The sequence below is a fragment of the Zeus faber genome, assembly GCF_960531495.2.
Source record: "Zeus faber genome assembly, chromosome: 15".
Taxonomy (NCBI): Eukaryota; Metazoa; Chordata; class Actinopteri; order Zeiformes; family Zeidae; genus Zeus; species Zeus faber.
Window position 1 is genome coordinate 4110805 of NC_137194.1, and position 17321 is coordinate 4128125.

Sequence of the window (17321 nt, forward strand, 5' to 3'; positions counted from 1 at the left end):
GTTCACTGACCGACTAACAGACTAGATGTTTGAAGATTTCAGTTCCTGCAGCTGTTTTGATGCAATCTGATGGAGAAGCAGCCGTTCAAAGGCAGCCGTTCAGAAGCAGCCGTTGAGATGGACTGATGTCTTGAACCATTTTCCTGTAATGGACCAGAGTGCTGTGCTAGGCATTAGCGTTGAGGGCATTAGCACACACACGCACACACACGCGCACCCACGCGCGCACACACACACACACACACACACACACACACACACACACACACACACACACACACACACACACTCACAGTCCAACAGTCAATCAATAAGAAAGTATTTTGAAAAAATATACTTCCTGACACACTCAGTACACACAGTACACGCAGTACACAGCCAGTTTGAGGAGTTTCTGAACTGGTTACAGTTTGTTCCTGGTCCTGTTCCATCTGAAGCTTCCTGTTTAGAACGACTTCCTGTTTAGAAGGACTTTGGTCAGTTCAGCACACCACAGGCAGATTAACTTTACCATGGCAACCTCTATGCTGTGTGTTAGGGGTAGTGTGAGTCTAAGTGTTTAAGATCTCTTGAATCTGATTGGCTCTTCCTTATGCCCTCGCCCCTCAAGAACCACAGACAAGTTGCCATGGAAACATACTGGAGTGAAGTCAAGAGCATAGAAGAGGAAGAAGAAGAGGAAGAGGAAAGAGAGGAAGAGAGGAAGAATATGGATGGTGAGAACACACTAAAGGTGGACCCAGTCTAACTGGTCCCAATCCAAAGCTGCTTTCACACATGCACTGCAACCCTGAACTTATCTGGACATTACCCGGAGGAGCTGTTTGTGTGAACGCAAATGTCCGAATAATTTGGACCGGACATTACCTGGACTTTACCCAGCCAGCACCGAGTACAAAGTCCGGGTAATGTCAGATTGAGCGGTATGTGTGAACAGAGCGGCAGTTACTGTATTTACCTTTGCTTGGATGTTCGTGCACTGAGCGTAGCCTGCTGCGTACTCCTTTCTGCTTTCTTTATTGTTCCTTTCCATGCTTTTGTTTATATTACGGATACTTCCAAATACATGGAGTGTCAACACAAACAAAGGCCAACTACTGATAAGTCTGTAGCCTCGTCTGCCGACTTGGGTGCGCAATAAAACTACCGTTGTGTCACATCTTGCCTCCTTCACACTCTACCAAGGCTCCGCACCTCATCTTAACCAAACAGAGTATTTCCAGGTGGTGTCAACGCATCTGACACAGACAATCTCCTGTTGTGTGCTCCAGACCTGATTATCAGGACATTGTCCGGGATTCATCTGTGAAAGCAACTTAATTGTCCCAGTATAAATGTAGACCCAGTCTCAGGGTAGATCCAATCTAACTGGTCCCAATCTAAATGTCCTAGTATAAATGTAGACCCAGTCTAAGGGTGTACCCAGTCTAACGAGTCCCAGTCTAAAGGTACACCAAGCCTAACTGGTCCCAGGTTGGTGAATACCTTGTGGACGGTTTGTTTCCTATCTTCAGAGGCGGAGCTAGAGGAGGCGTGGCTGAAGGAGGCGGGGCTATCCTTTCTAGTAACCGGCTCACCGCCAGGGGAGGAGCCTGCGGAGGCGCTGTTGTCCACGTTGACACAGCGACAGGTTGCCACAGTAACACAGAGACTGGAGAGTTACAAGCAGACGATGAAGAAGAGCAGAGTGACAACACACATCAGAGACGTCTTCATCACCGTGAGAACACACACACACACACACACACACACACACACACCCACACACACACACACACACACACACACACACAGTGTTTCCTGTGTGTCTGTTCCTCAGCCTGCAGAGACTGGACCCAGTGTGAGATACAGCAGAACCAGAACCATCCACAGAACCAGAGGTAACAACTGATCAAGTGATCAGGAGTGTGTGTGTGTGTGTGTGTGTGTGTGTGTGTGTGTGTGTGTGTGTGTGTGTGTGTGTGTGTGTGTGTGTGTGTGTGTGTGTGTGTGTGTGTGTGTGTGTGCGCGGCAGTGTTGGCACTGCAGTATCATGTTTCCTCTGAGCAGCAGAAAGATTCGTCAGCACTCTGAGACCAAAGAACCATGGAGGAACCTGGAACCCCTTTCTGTCTGTCTGTATGCGAACTGAAATGTTTGCCTTGATCTACTAGAAGACTCAAATCGGCTTTGTGTGTGTTTATGTGTATGTGTGTGTGTGTGTGTATGTGTGTGTTCACAGTGCGACCTGCATTTCCAGATTTCCAATTATTTCAGGACAAATTATCTGAACAAGACACACACACTGCAACACACACACACTCTCCTTCAGACACTGCAACACACACACACTCTCCTCCAGACACTGCAGCACACACACACTCTCCTCCAGACACTGCAACACACACTGCAACACACACACACTCTCCTCCAGACACTGCAACACACACACACTCTCCCACACACACTGCAACACACACACACTCTCCTCCAGACACTGCAACACACACACACTCTCCCACACACACTGCAACACACACACCTACAAACACTGAAACACACACACACTCTCCCACACACACTGCAACACACACACCTACAAACACTGAAACACACACACACTCTCCTACAGAGACTGCATCACACACACACTCATCCCTGCGAGCTGATTGGCTGCTGTCAGACTTACCGTACTCAGAGGGCATGGCTGAGGATAAAGAGAGCAAAGCCTGTCAGGACTGTCAACATCTCTGTAGAAACGAAACTGAACTTCCTGTGAGTTTTGACCTCCAATTTACTGTATGTGTATTGCAGCATGTATTTCTGTGCGTGTTTGTTTGTATATTACTATATGTATTTTTGTGTGTGTTACAGTGTGTATTTCTGTGAATATGTGTATCCCGTGTGTTCCAGGAGTTCCAACTTCCTGCTCCAGAGGTCCTGGTCCAGGTCCCAGATCTTTCCTCAGCAGATCTGAAGCAGCTGAGGTTCTTCAGTCTGATCGAGCTGTCCACCATGTTCCACACCCTGAAGATCCAGGCCAAACCCGGACCAAGGTTTCGAACCAGGACTAAAGGTACAAGCAGGCAAACTGGGCCCAGTCTAAAGGTAGACCCTGGAATACGAACTAAGGTAAATAACTGGTGCATGATAGAGACGTCATCAACACACATCAGCATTGGGATGCTGGCTGGGTAAAGTCCAGGTAGTGTCTGGTCCATTTGTGTTCACACAGACAGCTACTCTGGGTAATGTCCACATAATTTCAGCGTTGCAGTACATGTGTGAAAGCAGCTTAACTGGTCCGAGTCTAAAGGGAGACCCAGTCCAATTATATAGTGAGAGGGACGAGGACTTTTTTCTTTTAGCTCTTCTGTTGCTTTCATGTCTCAAAAACAATCTTGTGAATAAAGATAATTTCAAGTGAAAAACAGACAACATGTCAGAAGAACGTTTCACTTCAGTGTATGTTCTCACTCCCTCTCCCAGACAGTGGTGTATTTGGAGTTCCTTTGACGACGCTTCTGGACAGAGACAGGAAGTTGTCCCCAGGACAGAAAGTTCCTCTCGTCTTCATGCAGGTGAAGTCTCAACCACAGGAAATCTAATTCCAAATCCATTGAGCTTGGGGAGTAGAGGGTCTCCTGGAAGAGCTGCTCATTCCGCCTGACGACAGTGTTGAGACGGGTGTTGGGTTCATGTCGGGCTTGTTGGTACCGTGATGGTGTTAGAGCCGAACGCAGGAAGTTCAATTTGGACAAACAGAACCAGGAACAGGAAGCAGGACAACGAGGCTTCAGGGAAACACAGACAAGACAAGACAAGACAGGATTCATACACACATTAGGGATGATGGTAATGGGAGGGATCATGGGTAATGGGTGATGGGTAATGGGTAATGGATAATGGGAGGGATCATGGTAATGGGAGGGGTGACGGGTAATGAGAGGGATGACGGGTAATGGGAGGGATGATGGGTAATGGGAGGGATGATGGGGAATGGGAGGGATAATAGGTAATGGGAGGGATGACGGGTAATGAGAGGGATGACGGGTAATGGGAGGGATGATGGGTAATGGGAGGGATGATGGGTAATGGGAGGGATGATGGGTAATGGGAAGGATGACAGGTAATGGGAACAACTGAGGACACATGGTAGATGCAGATGGGGGGGCCTAGGTCACAGCCATGACAGTAGTAGCGTAGCCATGTGCTTCTAGTGTAGTAACCAGGTGTCTTTGTGCATGCATGTGTGTGCGTGTAGTTGTTGTGTGTTGTAGAAGAGTGTGGTCTGCAGACAGAAGGAATCCTCAGAGTTCCTGGATCAGCCGCAAGAGTGAAGGTAACACTACACACACACGTCACACTACACACACACAAACACATTCCAGCTTCAAACATTCATCATATCATCAGTTTCTGAAGGGAGTTCTACGTGTGTGTGTGTGTGTGTGTGTGTGTGTGTAGTTCCTGCGGGCGGAGTTGGAGAGGAATTTCCCCTCAGGGCATTTCCAGTGGGCGGGGCTTCGGCAGCAGGAAGCTGTGGCCTTGATCAAACTGTTCATCAGAGAACTGCCCACGCCCCTGATGACATCACAGCTGGAGCAGTACCACGCCCTGCTGGGTGCAAACACACACACACACAACTGTCACTCTGATCTGTCTCTCTCTCTGCGGGCATCTGACCTGTCTCTCTCTCTACAGGTATCTGTTCTGTCTCTCTCTCTAACCTGTCTCTCTCTCTGCCGGTATCTAAACTGTCTCCCTCCAACATTGTCTCTTTCTCTCTGGGTATCTAACCTGTCTCTTTCTCTCTGGGTATCTAACCTGTCTCTCTCTCTGCAGGTATCGAACCTGTCTTTCACTGACATGTCTCTCTCTGCAGATACCTGCAGAGAACTGTGTCTCTCTGACCTGTCTCTCTCTATGCAGGTATATCCTCCGTCCATCATCAGATTCAGGCTCTTCATCTTCTCATTCTGCTGCTTCCAGAAGCAAATAGAGACTTACTGAAGGTCTCTGTGTTGCCGAATGACACCATAATGAAACATTTCCATGAGCATTTCATTCCTTTCTGATGTCGATTTTATCAAATTGCCTTTGATATTACTGGGGTCTTTCTACTTACTTGGTGTTTTGGTGCACTAAAAAATGATCTGGTGTCTGCTTTTCTTTTCTCTGCCATTTTAACTGACCTGGCTGGCTGACACACACACACACACACACACACACACACACACACACACACACACACACACACACAGACATTAACATACACCTAAATAGACACATATGTACACAGAGAGTAGATTTCAATGAAATACAGAGACTGTTTTGGTGGAGACTCCATCCCATTATATACAAAGAATAGATATTGTGGCATGTGGAACAGCACCGTGCAGGAGGTCCCGGGGCCTCCTGGGCGGTCCTGTGTCCTCCTGGATGGTGGCTGGAGGGGAGAGCAGCAGCTTGTCTGTGGTATAAGCTCAGTGCAGACTAAGCAACCTGTTGCCTTAACATTGTGTTGATGCTTGAGGGCTCGTTTTACTGCCATGGTCTCTGGCTTCCATCGCTTTATAGCACTGTTCAGCTGGCAACAGCTTCCAGCTGAGGTTAGGGTCAACCCTAATCCTAACCTGAAAATGATGGGATGGTTCTTCTCCCTAAAATCTATTTGCACTGTTCAGGGTGTGTCAAAGTCTGGTATGTGAAGGACGATTCTGATGTATAGACCCAGAGCTGGGTGAAGCCTCTTCTGCTGCCTTGGTCCACATCAACTTCTCTGGTTGTTTGTTTTTGGTCAGATCAGAGAGAGTAGCTACAGAAGCAAATGTGAGGTACCCTTTGTAGTTCCCAGCTGATCCCAAAGAGACACATACCTGGCTCTGGTCTGGCGAAATTCCCGCACTGCCGCAACCTTTCTCGAGGTCTGAGCAGGCCCGACTGAAGCGATATCCCAAATAATCAGCTTTTGTCCGAGCAAAAGTACACTTCTTCTAATGGAGTGACTCCAGCACCTCTTGCAGTCACTTCAGATGGTCCTCCCAGCCCTCAGAGTGGATGACAACTTCATCCTGGTATGTGGCAACATAATCCTTATCCGAGCGTAGTAGTAGTAGTCGTCCAAGTCCAAGAAGTGTGGGGTTTGATCCTTCTTTGGAATCAGGACTCCACGGCTGAACCGTGAACTGTGGGACTCTTCGACGACATCTAGGCTCAACATCCTCTCAACTTCCCCCTAAATGGCTTGGTGGCAGGCTTCTGGGACTTGATATGGCCTCAGCTGTACTAACACTCCTGAGGGGTGTAGATGTTATGCTTGATAAGGGTGGTTCAACCAGGAAAAAAGGAAAAAAATCTGTGAACTGATCAATGAGCTGAGCTGTGCACCAATGCCCACTTTGGTTCCTGAAAAATCCACTCACCACCCAGAAGGCCACAGCAGACAGCAGGGGTCATGACTCTGATCACTCCTCAAGCAGGCTGACACGGTACACACAGTTTACAGGGTCCACCTTTTCATCATTCATTGTATAGGGATCTAACCAAGTCTTGAGGAGTTTAAGTCATCTGTGGGCAGAAGAACTAAGACTTAGTCGCCAGGAAAGAACTCACATGGCTGAGCTGGCTCGTAATAGGTTTTCTGTTGAGTTCATTTTGCATCCTCAAGGTGCTTTTGGACCAGTGGTATCATCCTGGCAATCTGGTATTGCATTACTTGGATGAGCTCAATCAGTGAGCGGTCAGGCAACAGCTGTTGCTCCTAGGCCAAAATGGTGTGAAGTCGGTAGTTGCCTGGGGTACCTCTCATACCACAAATTGGACTTAGACATCATAAGGTCCCAGTTCCTCCAATCTTCATCAATCATCTGGCACAGCATCCCTTTCAGGGTTTGGTTGAAATGTTCCACCAGTCTTACAGTAAGTATGTGAGTAGTACAGACTGGTCAGGTTGAGTACCTGAAGGAGTTTGCACAGGTCAGCAGTAACCTGGGAGACAACTTCCTGCAGATTTTCCTGGAAATTCCAAGGCGTTCCCATGCCAGATGGGAGATACAATCTGTCCGTTGGTTCCTGGGTCTGTCTCCTCCCAGTTGGCCTGGTGCACCTCCAAAGGGGAATCTGAAAAGCAATTAAAATCAAATTAAGAAGAACCTTATTTAGATTAGCAGCTTAGCAGCTTGCGATGTTGGTGATGCACTGTATTACAAAGTAAGACTATGTCCTCCTGTTGGTCTGTCTGTCTGTCTACCTGTCTCTGTCCAGGCCTTGCTGATTTTTCTCCGTAAGGTTGTTTCTCATCAGCACACAAACAGGATGTCTCTGTGGAACGTTTCTATGGTCATAGCGCCCAACCTCTTTACTTGTCACCATGGAAACAGAAATAGAAGGTGGTCCATCACAAGGCAACAGGAGGAGATGCAGGAGGCAGCAGGTGCATCACAATTGGTCAGACTACTGATAACACAGCAAGACCTACTTTGGACGGTAAGAGCACATACAGCCATGTTGCGGTCCTGATAAGAGCTAATATAGCATTGTGCTAATCTCCAGATGGCCTGCAGGGACTGGTGTTTATGTGGTTAATATGAAATGCAAAGTCTATTGTTTGCCTCAGGTTCCCTCACTGTGCTAATTTCTTGTTTCCGGTTCTAGGTTCCCTGTTTCTTGTTGTGCCAAGTCAGAATGATGAACCAGGTGTCCAACAGTTGGAAAGGTCTGCTGAAGAAGAGAAACAACAAGAATGACAAGAACAAGGTGGGGAGAGAGAGACAGACAGCGAGAGACAGGTCATTTCAAAAACTCCTTCATTGGATCAACATACAGTACAGCATTACATCAAGGGTTTTGGATTAAATGTTCAAGATTATCCCTCCCTCCTCACTAACTGTCCATAATACAAAACTGGCATCAGATTTTCCCCAAGATGCATTGGGTCCCTCTGAACACATTGACCGGGTCTAGAGCCCCGTCCCCGACTTCTGCAGTCTTCTTTGTATTTTTTGAACTGATCTTTGCTCATCTGCTGAAGCTAAAATTATTTTTCCATCAGGCATCTAAACCAGCTCATTGAGAACAAGTTGCCCTTCCTCTCCTTGTTGACAGGAAAACTAACAGTTAGTATGTCAGGTGTTAACATTGTTAAGTAGTTAGGTTAAGTTAAGTTCAGTACTTAACTTTGTTAGCTAAGGTTAGTCGTTAGTTACAGGTCCACAGAGGAAGCAGAGCTCTTATCGGTAATCTAGGCCCCATGATCCACAGTCCCTGAGCAGTTTAGTTGGGCTGTACTGTTAAATATTTTTTTCAGCAACCACATCAACAGCTCTCGTGTTTAGGAGAACAGCTTCCATTAATTGGCTCTAATGCACTTGTGTACTTTTACCAGAGCTGTTAAAGGTACATTTATGGTTTAAGTGCAAATTTTCCCAGGAGAGAAGGTAGTTAGAAACTGGACGAGCATTCTCTGCCTCCAGCTCAAGTTCTTATCCAGGATGTCTGAGATAAGACCTTATGTAATGTTGTCGTGTACTGGACCCAATTGCGGAGGGAAGACAAATACAGTGGAAACCTCTTATAGTGACCACGTCTGTCCGGGTCAGATTGATCACTATAAGTTGATAATTATTACAACCAAAAATGTTTATTTTTCTTTATTTCTCATGCAGATTACAATCTAAAATAAAAACACACATTTTATTTTTTATTTTTCGCAGAAACAAGAAACTAGGACCTGCGGCGGAGCGGAGATGCCTCACTTTCCATTATGCATTATGCCACTGGTCTACACCTGCCTGTTTTACAAATGATCAGTCTTAAATAAATGATAAACTTAAAGTAATTGTCGGACGGGATTTAATGAGAGTGTAAAATTGGAAGGAAATCCTTGGGGTATTGCCCACTTTTATTTTGGCCTGGGTAAATGGCTGATTCGATGTTGGGTCGATGTTGATATAGACCCTGTATCATCTTGTTTCTCAAGGCAACAACGAACTTTGTCGTTTGTTGAGAGGAGCTCTTGTGATCACGTGTTCACATCACGGTTCCTGGCTCGACCAATGATATAGTCAATGAGATGCTACCTTCTGGCGCGGGGATGCCGCCGAGATTCCTTGAGATTGTTTTTCTGGCAAAGATTGTTTTTCTCCCACACATTAGTGAATGGCCTCGTAATCCTGTTAGAAATAGCTCTCTTATGATCTATTTCATTCTGTTTTATATTTTGAAAACATTAAGTACATCCGTGTGGATTGTGTGGATTATAGATCATGAACTTTTACAGCCAAACGACCTAAGAAGACCTGACGTGCTCCCAAAACGAATAACTAATAGTGTGTGTGTGTGTGTGTGTGTGTGTGTGTGCGTGCTTGCGCTAGGTGGCCATGTGTGATGGGCTCATCCGGGTTCAGGCCCCCCTCCTTGCTAAGGTTTCCATGGCGATACAACTCGACGGACAGACCAGAGTGAAAGATGTCATCGCTCGTTTTCAGTAGGAAAACGCACAAAACACATTATCAACTGGTTGTTGAATTGTGTATAAAGATAAATAAAATGTTAAAGCATATTATGAATGCATATATCTGTGTGTGTGTGTGTGTGTGTGTGTGTGTGTGTGTGTTGCAGGACATGCAGTACAGAAGTTAAACTCTGTTTATTTGAAGTCGGAGGAAACATTGGTGAGTTTCAATTTGAACTTTAATTGTAATTACCCAGAATGCCACAGTGTGCCTGAGTTTGCATACGGTTCTGCCTTGTGGGTCAACCACACGTGAGGTTGGACCCTGGCTCCCCAGTGCCGTCCTCAGGTATAGCTGGTCCTAGTGCACCACCCTCCTGGATACAGAAGGACGTGCTGGACACTCCACCTGATGACTCCATAGTTCTACTGGAGAGCTGTACTGCCCTCGTGGACCAAAGCAGAATAGTCTCAATTTAAAGCAGACGCTAGAGGGTGTAACCAGAAGATGGATGGTGCCTGTTATGGTAGCTCCTTGAGTGAGGGAGGCCCTGAAAGAGGAGGAGCACGGTGACTCCCTATGTGGCAGACAAGAACCATCAGGCCAGAGGACTGCGGCTGCATTGGTTGCGGAAACAAAAATTCAGGTAATCTAGACTGCTATGCCCCCTGGTGGAGGAGGCGGTAATGGAGCGTGATGGGGCATCAGAACCATCTCCTTGGTGGGAGTCACTGAGGCTGTGTCCAAGAGAAAATGTTAAGGTCCTGGATGTTGTGGGGCTGTTGGAGGCGGCCACGCCTTTTCAATGAGCAATCTGTCCTGGTGCTGGACCTGGCCTAACTCTTAACACTATTGTGGATCCTTGAGGGCTCATGGGAATTTTCCTGACCATGTTTTTTGTGGACTTGGAAAAGCCTCTGACTGTGTTCCCCAAAGGGCTCCAGAGTGGGTGTGTTGGGTACCAGCAGCTGCCCCTAGTTGGCGAGTTCCATAAGAATCTCAGGGTTGTGTCAGAGGGAGCCTTAGACAGACGGGTGGACACTGCCGCTTCTGCAGTGATAAGTCGAGCTGAGTCAAGGCAAAGCTTTGGTTCAAACCCAGAAATAAGGGGAGGAGCCTTCGAGGGCTTGGTTATCCAGGAGGATCTCATCTGGTCAGGAGGACCCCTGGTGGCCTCCCTATGAAGGTGCACCTAGTCAACTGGGAGGAGCCACGAAGGGGTGGAGGTTAGTTCACAGTTACAAATTAACTGTACCTTCACAACCTTCCTCTCTGTCTGTTTGTCATCCAGGTGAGCGCTGTCTCCACCCAGACACAGTGCTGATGGATGTCCATCGTGTTAATCCTCAGTGTGACTGGATCCTGAAACCCAGACCAGCGGAGCCAGTGAAACCATTGAAACCAGTGGAACCAGTGACTACTGCTTTATAAATCACATCACTGTATTATATATATTTTCCAGGACAGACTGTGGTCATTGTCTGTACTGCCTGTACTGACAGTTCATTAAAATAGCAGGGTTGGCTTTCAAAGTAAAAGCCCTCCCTGTACTTTGATGATTTGCTGATAAGCACAACCCACTGGTTCAAACAAACTGTTACCAAGAAAACAACTCACTACTCCAAATGACCAGTAGGGGGCGCTGGAGCACAGGAAGTCAGGCCAGGCCAGTGGATTAATTGGGGTAAATACATTTTAATTTAAAAATTAAAAAATAAATCTCAAATATCTTCAGGTCAAGTCAGAAAGATAACATTCAGGTGATTATCTTCCTACACACATTTTGGCATTGCAACTAATCTGATCCAATCATCCGATCAGATTTTTGCAAAAGAATTGGAATAAATCCTGCAAATGGGTAGTTCAAAACCAAAAATCAGGATTGGGATCAGTGTGAAATCAAATTAGACAGGTAACTGAATCCAAGATATAATCTGGATCAAATCTCCAAAACCCGTAATTCAAAAACTGACAACATAGAATTGGGATCATTTTGATGCAAACAATCAGGATTACCCTGATTCAAAATTCAGTAGAAGGGTGGATTACCAGAACAAAATGTACTATACAATTAATTATAAAATACATCTCAATATAAATAAGATGGTTAAGATTGTAAATTGCTAAAGAAACATCAACATGTGTTTATTTTTGGTGTTATGAGTCAAATTATTTTTTCTGTCACATTTACAGTGACAAAGAATGTTATGATAAAGTATGCTTTAGACCAATTCCCTACCTCGCCCAATAGTGCATTAAACCAAATAAGTCTTTCTTCAATAAATAAATAAATAAATAAATAAATAAATAAATAATAACATAATAACATTGATTACCATTAAATCAAACCTGGCCATGGTTGAACAATTGTGTACAACTAAATTGGCACTTCACGGCGGGGGGGGGCGGGGGGTCACTAGGGATGCTCTCTCCTAGGGGGGGCTTTTCACTAGGGGTGCTCTTCACTAGAGGGTATTCTTCACCAGAGGGGGGTTGACTAGGGATGGTGCGGGGGGGGTTTCACTAGTGCTCTTCAGAACGGGGCACTCATCACAACGGGGGGCTTTTCACTAGGGGTGCCCTTCCCCCTAGGATTAAATAAAAAACCCACACACATTGGCCTGCTCCTCGTAACATGTGTCCGTGGCGTAGTCTCTGGAAGTGGTGGCTGACCTCCAGTCAGAAGCTACGTTGCAAAGGTTAACTTAAAACTAAGGATGTGTCAGACATGTTTCTTTACTTCTACCGCTCAGTAGAATAAAAGACATATACAGTACATTGGAACCAGACTGCGTTTTGTTCGCTCCATCAGTTCGCGGTTGAATCTTGAGCGTCAGTGCAGCCGCCATATTGGTACGGGGCAGCCGTGCCCTCTTATGCATGTATGTCTGTGGAGGCATCGCTGGATTTTCAACCGATTTCTAAGTGGTTTATTACAAATGCTAGACATGTATTTATTATACAGGATACTTGGTCAAATGCAGGTTTTCATAACAAACAACCTTATCTTTTGTAGATGGCAACAGTAATATTTCTATGATAATAATTAAGATTAACTTACCCTATGTAATAGGGTTCTAAGTGTATTATTTTTTCCTTACTGCATATAAAATGGCTGCCATAATGTAATTTTGTTTTGGAAATAAATGAAGACTTAATTCATAATAAAAAACAATGACAACAAACACTAAAGTTAAAATGTTAAGTAAGGTTTTTGACATGCTTCATAGTTGGACTTTTATATATTGACAGCAAAATATTAGAGATCTGCTTCAGGAAAACAAAATCCAATTATTAGCTTTAATTCAGTTAATGGGTGTTGCTTCTCCCCTACTATTGTAAATAACTTGCATGGTGTGTGTGTATTTGTCAGCCAGCCAGGTCAGTTAAAATAGCTGAGAAAAGAAAAACAGACACCAGATCATTTTACAGTGCACCGAAACACCAAGTAATTAGAAAGACCCCAGTAATATCAAAGGAAATTTGATACGATCTTCATAAGAAAGGAATGAAATGCTCATGGAAATGTTTCATAATGGTGTCATGAGGCAACACTGAGAACAGAGCTGGGCACACAGAGGCAGGGACAGTCAGAGGCATAGAGTCTCAGGTAAGTTTGTTGAGCTTTTGTTTATCAGTGCTGTTCAGACTGTTCTGAACTGTTCAGATTCAGTGAGTGGTGGAAGGGTCAGAGCCAGGGAGAGGGTCTGGGACTTCAAATGGCAGCACAGGGGACGTCACAGCAGATCATGAGGACCCTATCGCCAGCACGAGCACAGGGGCATAGCATGTTTTAGGTCAGACCTCAGTGACTGCACAAAGCCATACCAACCACATCCCAAATGAATGGAAACACAAACTCTTGCTCGTGAGTGGTTGACAATCCAAGAGAAATGGTTTTGAGAATTTTTTCCATGGGTACATTACAGTCCATTAATGAAGTCTTGATTTTACGGTAGCAAATGATTTTCAAACAAATCCTCTTTTGAACAAAGAGCTGATGCTTTTTTCATAAGAGCAGGCTTCCTAAATTAGAAAAAAAAGAAAGTGACAAATTCACAGCACACCAAAGGTCACAAGACCACCAGCACGACGTGACTGTGACGTGACATCAGCCATATCCAATCAACCCAGTTACCAGTGCATGGGGTAAATCGTAAGAGGTGGCAAGGCATTGCTGAAGAAAAATTGTTTGTTCTGTGTGGCATGTGGCAAGACAGGGAGAAGCCTTAAGAGGCCACACTGATCAAAGTGTTAATCTACGCTGATCAGCCACAACATTAAAACCAGGGACAGGTGAAGTGAATAACATTGATCATCTTGTTCCAAAGGCACCTGCCAAGGGGTGGGATATATCAGGCAGCAAGTGAAGAGACAGTTGTTGACGCAGCGTAAGTATCTGAGCCACTTTGACAAGGAGCACATTGTGATGCTGGACGACTGGGTCAGAGCATCTCAAAACACCACAGGTGTTGTGGGCTGTTCCGGCTATGCAGAGGTTACTACCTACCAAAGGTGGTCCAAGGAAGGACGACCGGTGAACCAGCGACAGGGTCATGGACGCCCAAGGCTCATTGATGCACGTGGGGAGTGAAGTCTAGCCCGTCTGGTCTGATCCCACAGAAGAGCTAGCGTAGCACAAATTGCTGAAAAAGTAAATGCAATGATAGAGAGGTATCAGAACACACAGTGCATCTCAGCTTACTGTGAATGGGAGCGGTCAGAGTGCCCATGCTGACGCCTGTCCACCTCCCAAAGCATCTACAATGGGCACGTGAGCGTCACAACTGGACCGTGGAGCAGTGGAAGAAGGTGACCTGGTCTGATGAATCACGTATTCTTCTACATCATGCGGATGGCGGGGTGGGTGTGCGTTGTTTACCTTGGAAAACGATGGCACCAGGATGCATTATGGGAAGAAGGCAAGCCGGCGGAGGCAGTGTGACGCTCTGGGCGAAGTTCTGCTGGGAAACCTTTGGCGTTCATCTGGATGTTTGACAGGTACCACCTACCTAAACATTGTTGCAGACCAAGTACACCCCTTCATAGCAGCAGTATTCCCTGATGGCAGTGGCCTCTTTCAGCAGGATAATACGCCCTGCCACACTGCAACAATTGTTCAGGAGTGGTTTGAGAAACATGACAAAGAGTTCAAGGTGTTGACTCGGCCTCCAAATTCCTCACATCTCAATCCGATCAAGCATCTGTGGGATGTGGTGGACGAACAAGCCTGACCCATGGAAGCCCCACCTCGCAACTTCCAGGACAGGTTCTGCTGCTAAGGCTTGGTGCCAGATACCCCAGGACACCTTCAGAGGCCTTGTGTAGTCCATGCCTCCAGAGATGTTTTGGGGACACAAGGGGGAGCTACACAATAGTAGTGTTATTAGAGATGGTTCTAATGTTGTGGCTGATCGGTGGTAGAGAGATCTATCTATCTATATCCGTCTCCTTCTTCTTTAGTGTGTGGGGGCTCTGGCTCCTCCTGGCCCAGACTGGGGCTCGTCTCCTGCTGCAGCACCTGTGGTAACATCCAGCCACAATGCAGCACCTCTGCCTGTGTCAACCTCCAAGTGTTGATTTTTTTTTTTTTTTTCCAAAGTCCCGAGTTCGGCTGATTTATTCTAATTTTGAATAAATCAACCAAAATCGACACTTTGAAAAAATTTCCCGACTTTGAAAAAGACAGACACTTTGAAAAAAAAAAAAAAAAAGACACTTGGAAAAAACTCAAGACTTAGGACCTGTGGAGCACTTCCTCATGAACCCTCGGCGTCATCTTTTGAGGTTCTGTTGCAACCTGCAGGTCATATAAAGCTTTATGTTTGCGCTCCGCCCAAAACACAAAGCTGGATCAACAGAACAAACTAGTGTGATGTTCTTTTGGGGAGAGCAGACATCCGTGCTTTGTGTATTGATAAATACTCTTAGTACTGTGCTGCCATTGTAACGCAGCCATTTTGTGAAAGCGAAAGCAAATATTTCTTCTGGGACACAAAATGGCCTCAACAACAGCAACTTGCAAACGTACGGTGACTGTTGGCTCGGTGCTGTTGGAAGTTTTCCAGTATTGGATCTTCTGATGCAATTGGATGCCAAGTCTAAAATTATATTTTGTGAAGATACAATTCTGTGTTAGGTAGAAGTATATATGATATTGCAAAACTCAATCCGTTCCTTATTACACATGTCTGCACCGCAGGCTCTCATTGAAATTGCCCTTTCGCCGAATTTTACAAAAGAAATGCAAAGAAACGTAGGCGTCGACAAGTCTTATTATCGGACACGTATTTCGAAGTTGCCGAACTCCTCTCAATTATTTTGGTGTCTTAACAGTAGATGTCAATACCAAACCTGTGGACGGGGCTGAGAGGTCCGCTGCGTCGCACCAGACCCGGCCTCTTCGGAAAGATGTTGCTGATCGGATCCTAATTTTTCTGACTCGAATGACCACGTGAGCCGATTTCCCACCGCAGAGCCAAATGGGAATCGGCCGGCAGATCCGGGGACAACGTGAAATGTTGTCACGGGATCAAGTTATTATGGAACCGCGGCTTGGTTGACTGTTGGTGCCTATGGTATTTGGCACCCAAGGTCAGCGGTTTGGTCCTGCCACGCCCCGGTTGGTCCAGCTGTGGAAAACCAGCTCATACCTTTTCCTGACTTCCCCTTGAAGTCCCATTCCCTCCGTACCGCAGAGTGGCTACTTGAACTGCCGTTCCGGGAACTGACCTTTCACACAATGCAAACAATGAAATACAGTGTGTAGTGTTTGCGTGAGTGTGTGTTATTAGATTTTTATTTTAAAATCAATTGATGAACACAAACAGGGTGATGCCTGATTAAAAATATAACGAAAGTGTTACTTACAGAGTAATACAAAAACCCCAACACAGTATTACTCATGTTTGTGTAGTAACTTTAAAAGAAAAGAGAGTTAAAGACCAGCCTAACCATTTATGGTGGTTAATTGTAAATTGATTTCTAATTTACTGAAAGTGGGAAAACACTTGTGGTGTGATTTTTAAGGAAATCAAAAATCCAGACAATAGGACAATTATGGTGTTAAGTTGAGTTAAAGGAATCAAACTCTCGCTTTCTTCTTTCCCTTTTACTGAAATGAAAGTGTTCCATAAGCAGAAGGGAAATGATCACTGAGAAAATAAAGAATTCAAATGAATATACAACTAACATGAGTGGTGGAAGGTCATCAAGTGTATTCTGTTGTGGAGACTAATAATAATAAATATAGCTGCAGGCAGCAATACACAGGGTCCAGGTTAGTCGTGTTAGTCACAAATTACCGTTTTCAGAGTTCCCATGAATGCAGCATCACTTCCTACCGACAAATTACAGATTTCCGAGTTCACAGGGAACGCAGGGTGGACGTCCTGCCCGCCGCTTCTTTATTCTCTTAGACTTTCGGATTCTCTTTGGCACCTGGAACACGAAAAACACACAAACAATACATTTGTTCCGTAACACAACTTATAACACAATTATTTCTAAACTCAACAAAAACATTTCTTAAAAATAAAAAGTATCAGCAAAACACAAATTACAGTTATACGAGTTCCTTCGAATGCAGCATTAGTTTCTAGTTTTCAGAGTTCTGTGAACGCACCATCACTTCCTCCGCACCGGGTGCGAATTCCCCCTCAGGCTAACCCTGCACATAAGTAACAAATCGGATGATGTCACAAAGCTCGCCGCTCCACAATCTAATCAATGTACGCCAAAGTTCTGCGACTTGGGGTAGATTTCTTCGGTCTTTTAGTAATCCCTGCTCCGAAGGTAGACGGATCAAATTAAAGCCACTGGATGTCTGAGACGTCCCGGTTCTAACGAGACCTCAAATATGTCCGTGAGTTCAGCGGGTGTCGTGTT

General features: G+C 45.4%; 1 protein-coding gene across 1 annotated transcript; it reads left to right on the top strand.

Moving 5' to 3' along the window:
• Positions 1-628: 628 nt before the first annotated feature.
• LOC307240673 (rho GTPase-activating protein 18-like) lies at positions 629-10865 on the top strand (the record flags this gene model as incomplete). Its single annotated transcript, XM_080014513.1, has 10 exons — positions 629-716; positions 1515-1720; positions 2893-3055; positions 4484-4603; positions 4912-4994; positions 7246-7467; positions 7636-7737; positions 9354-9466; positions 9601-9653; positions 10726-10865. 10 exons carry the CDS (start codon positions 629-631, stop codon positions 10863-10865), a joined length of 1290 nt encoding a protein of 429 aa, XP_079870639.1.
• Positions 10866-17321: the final 6456 nt, after the last annotated feature.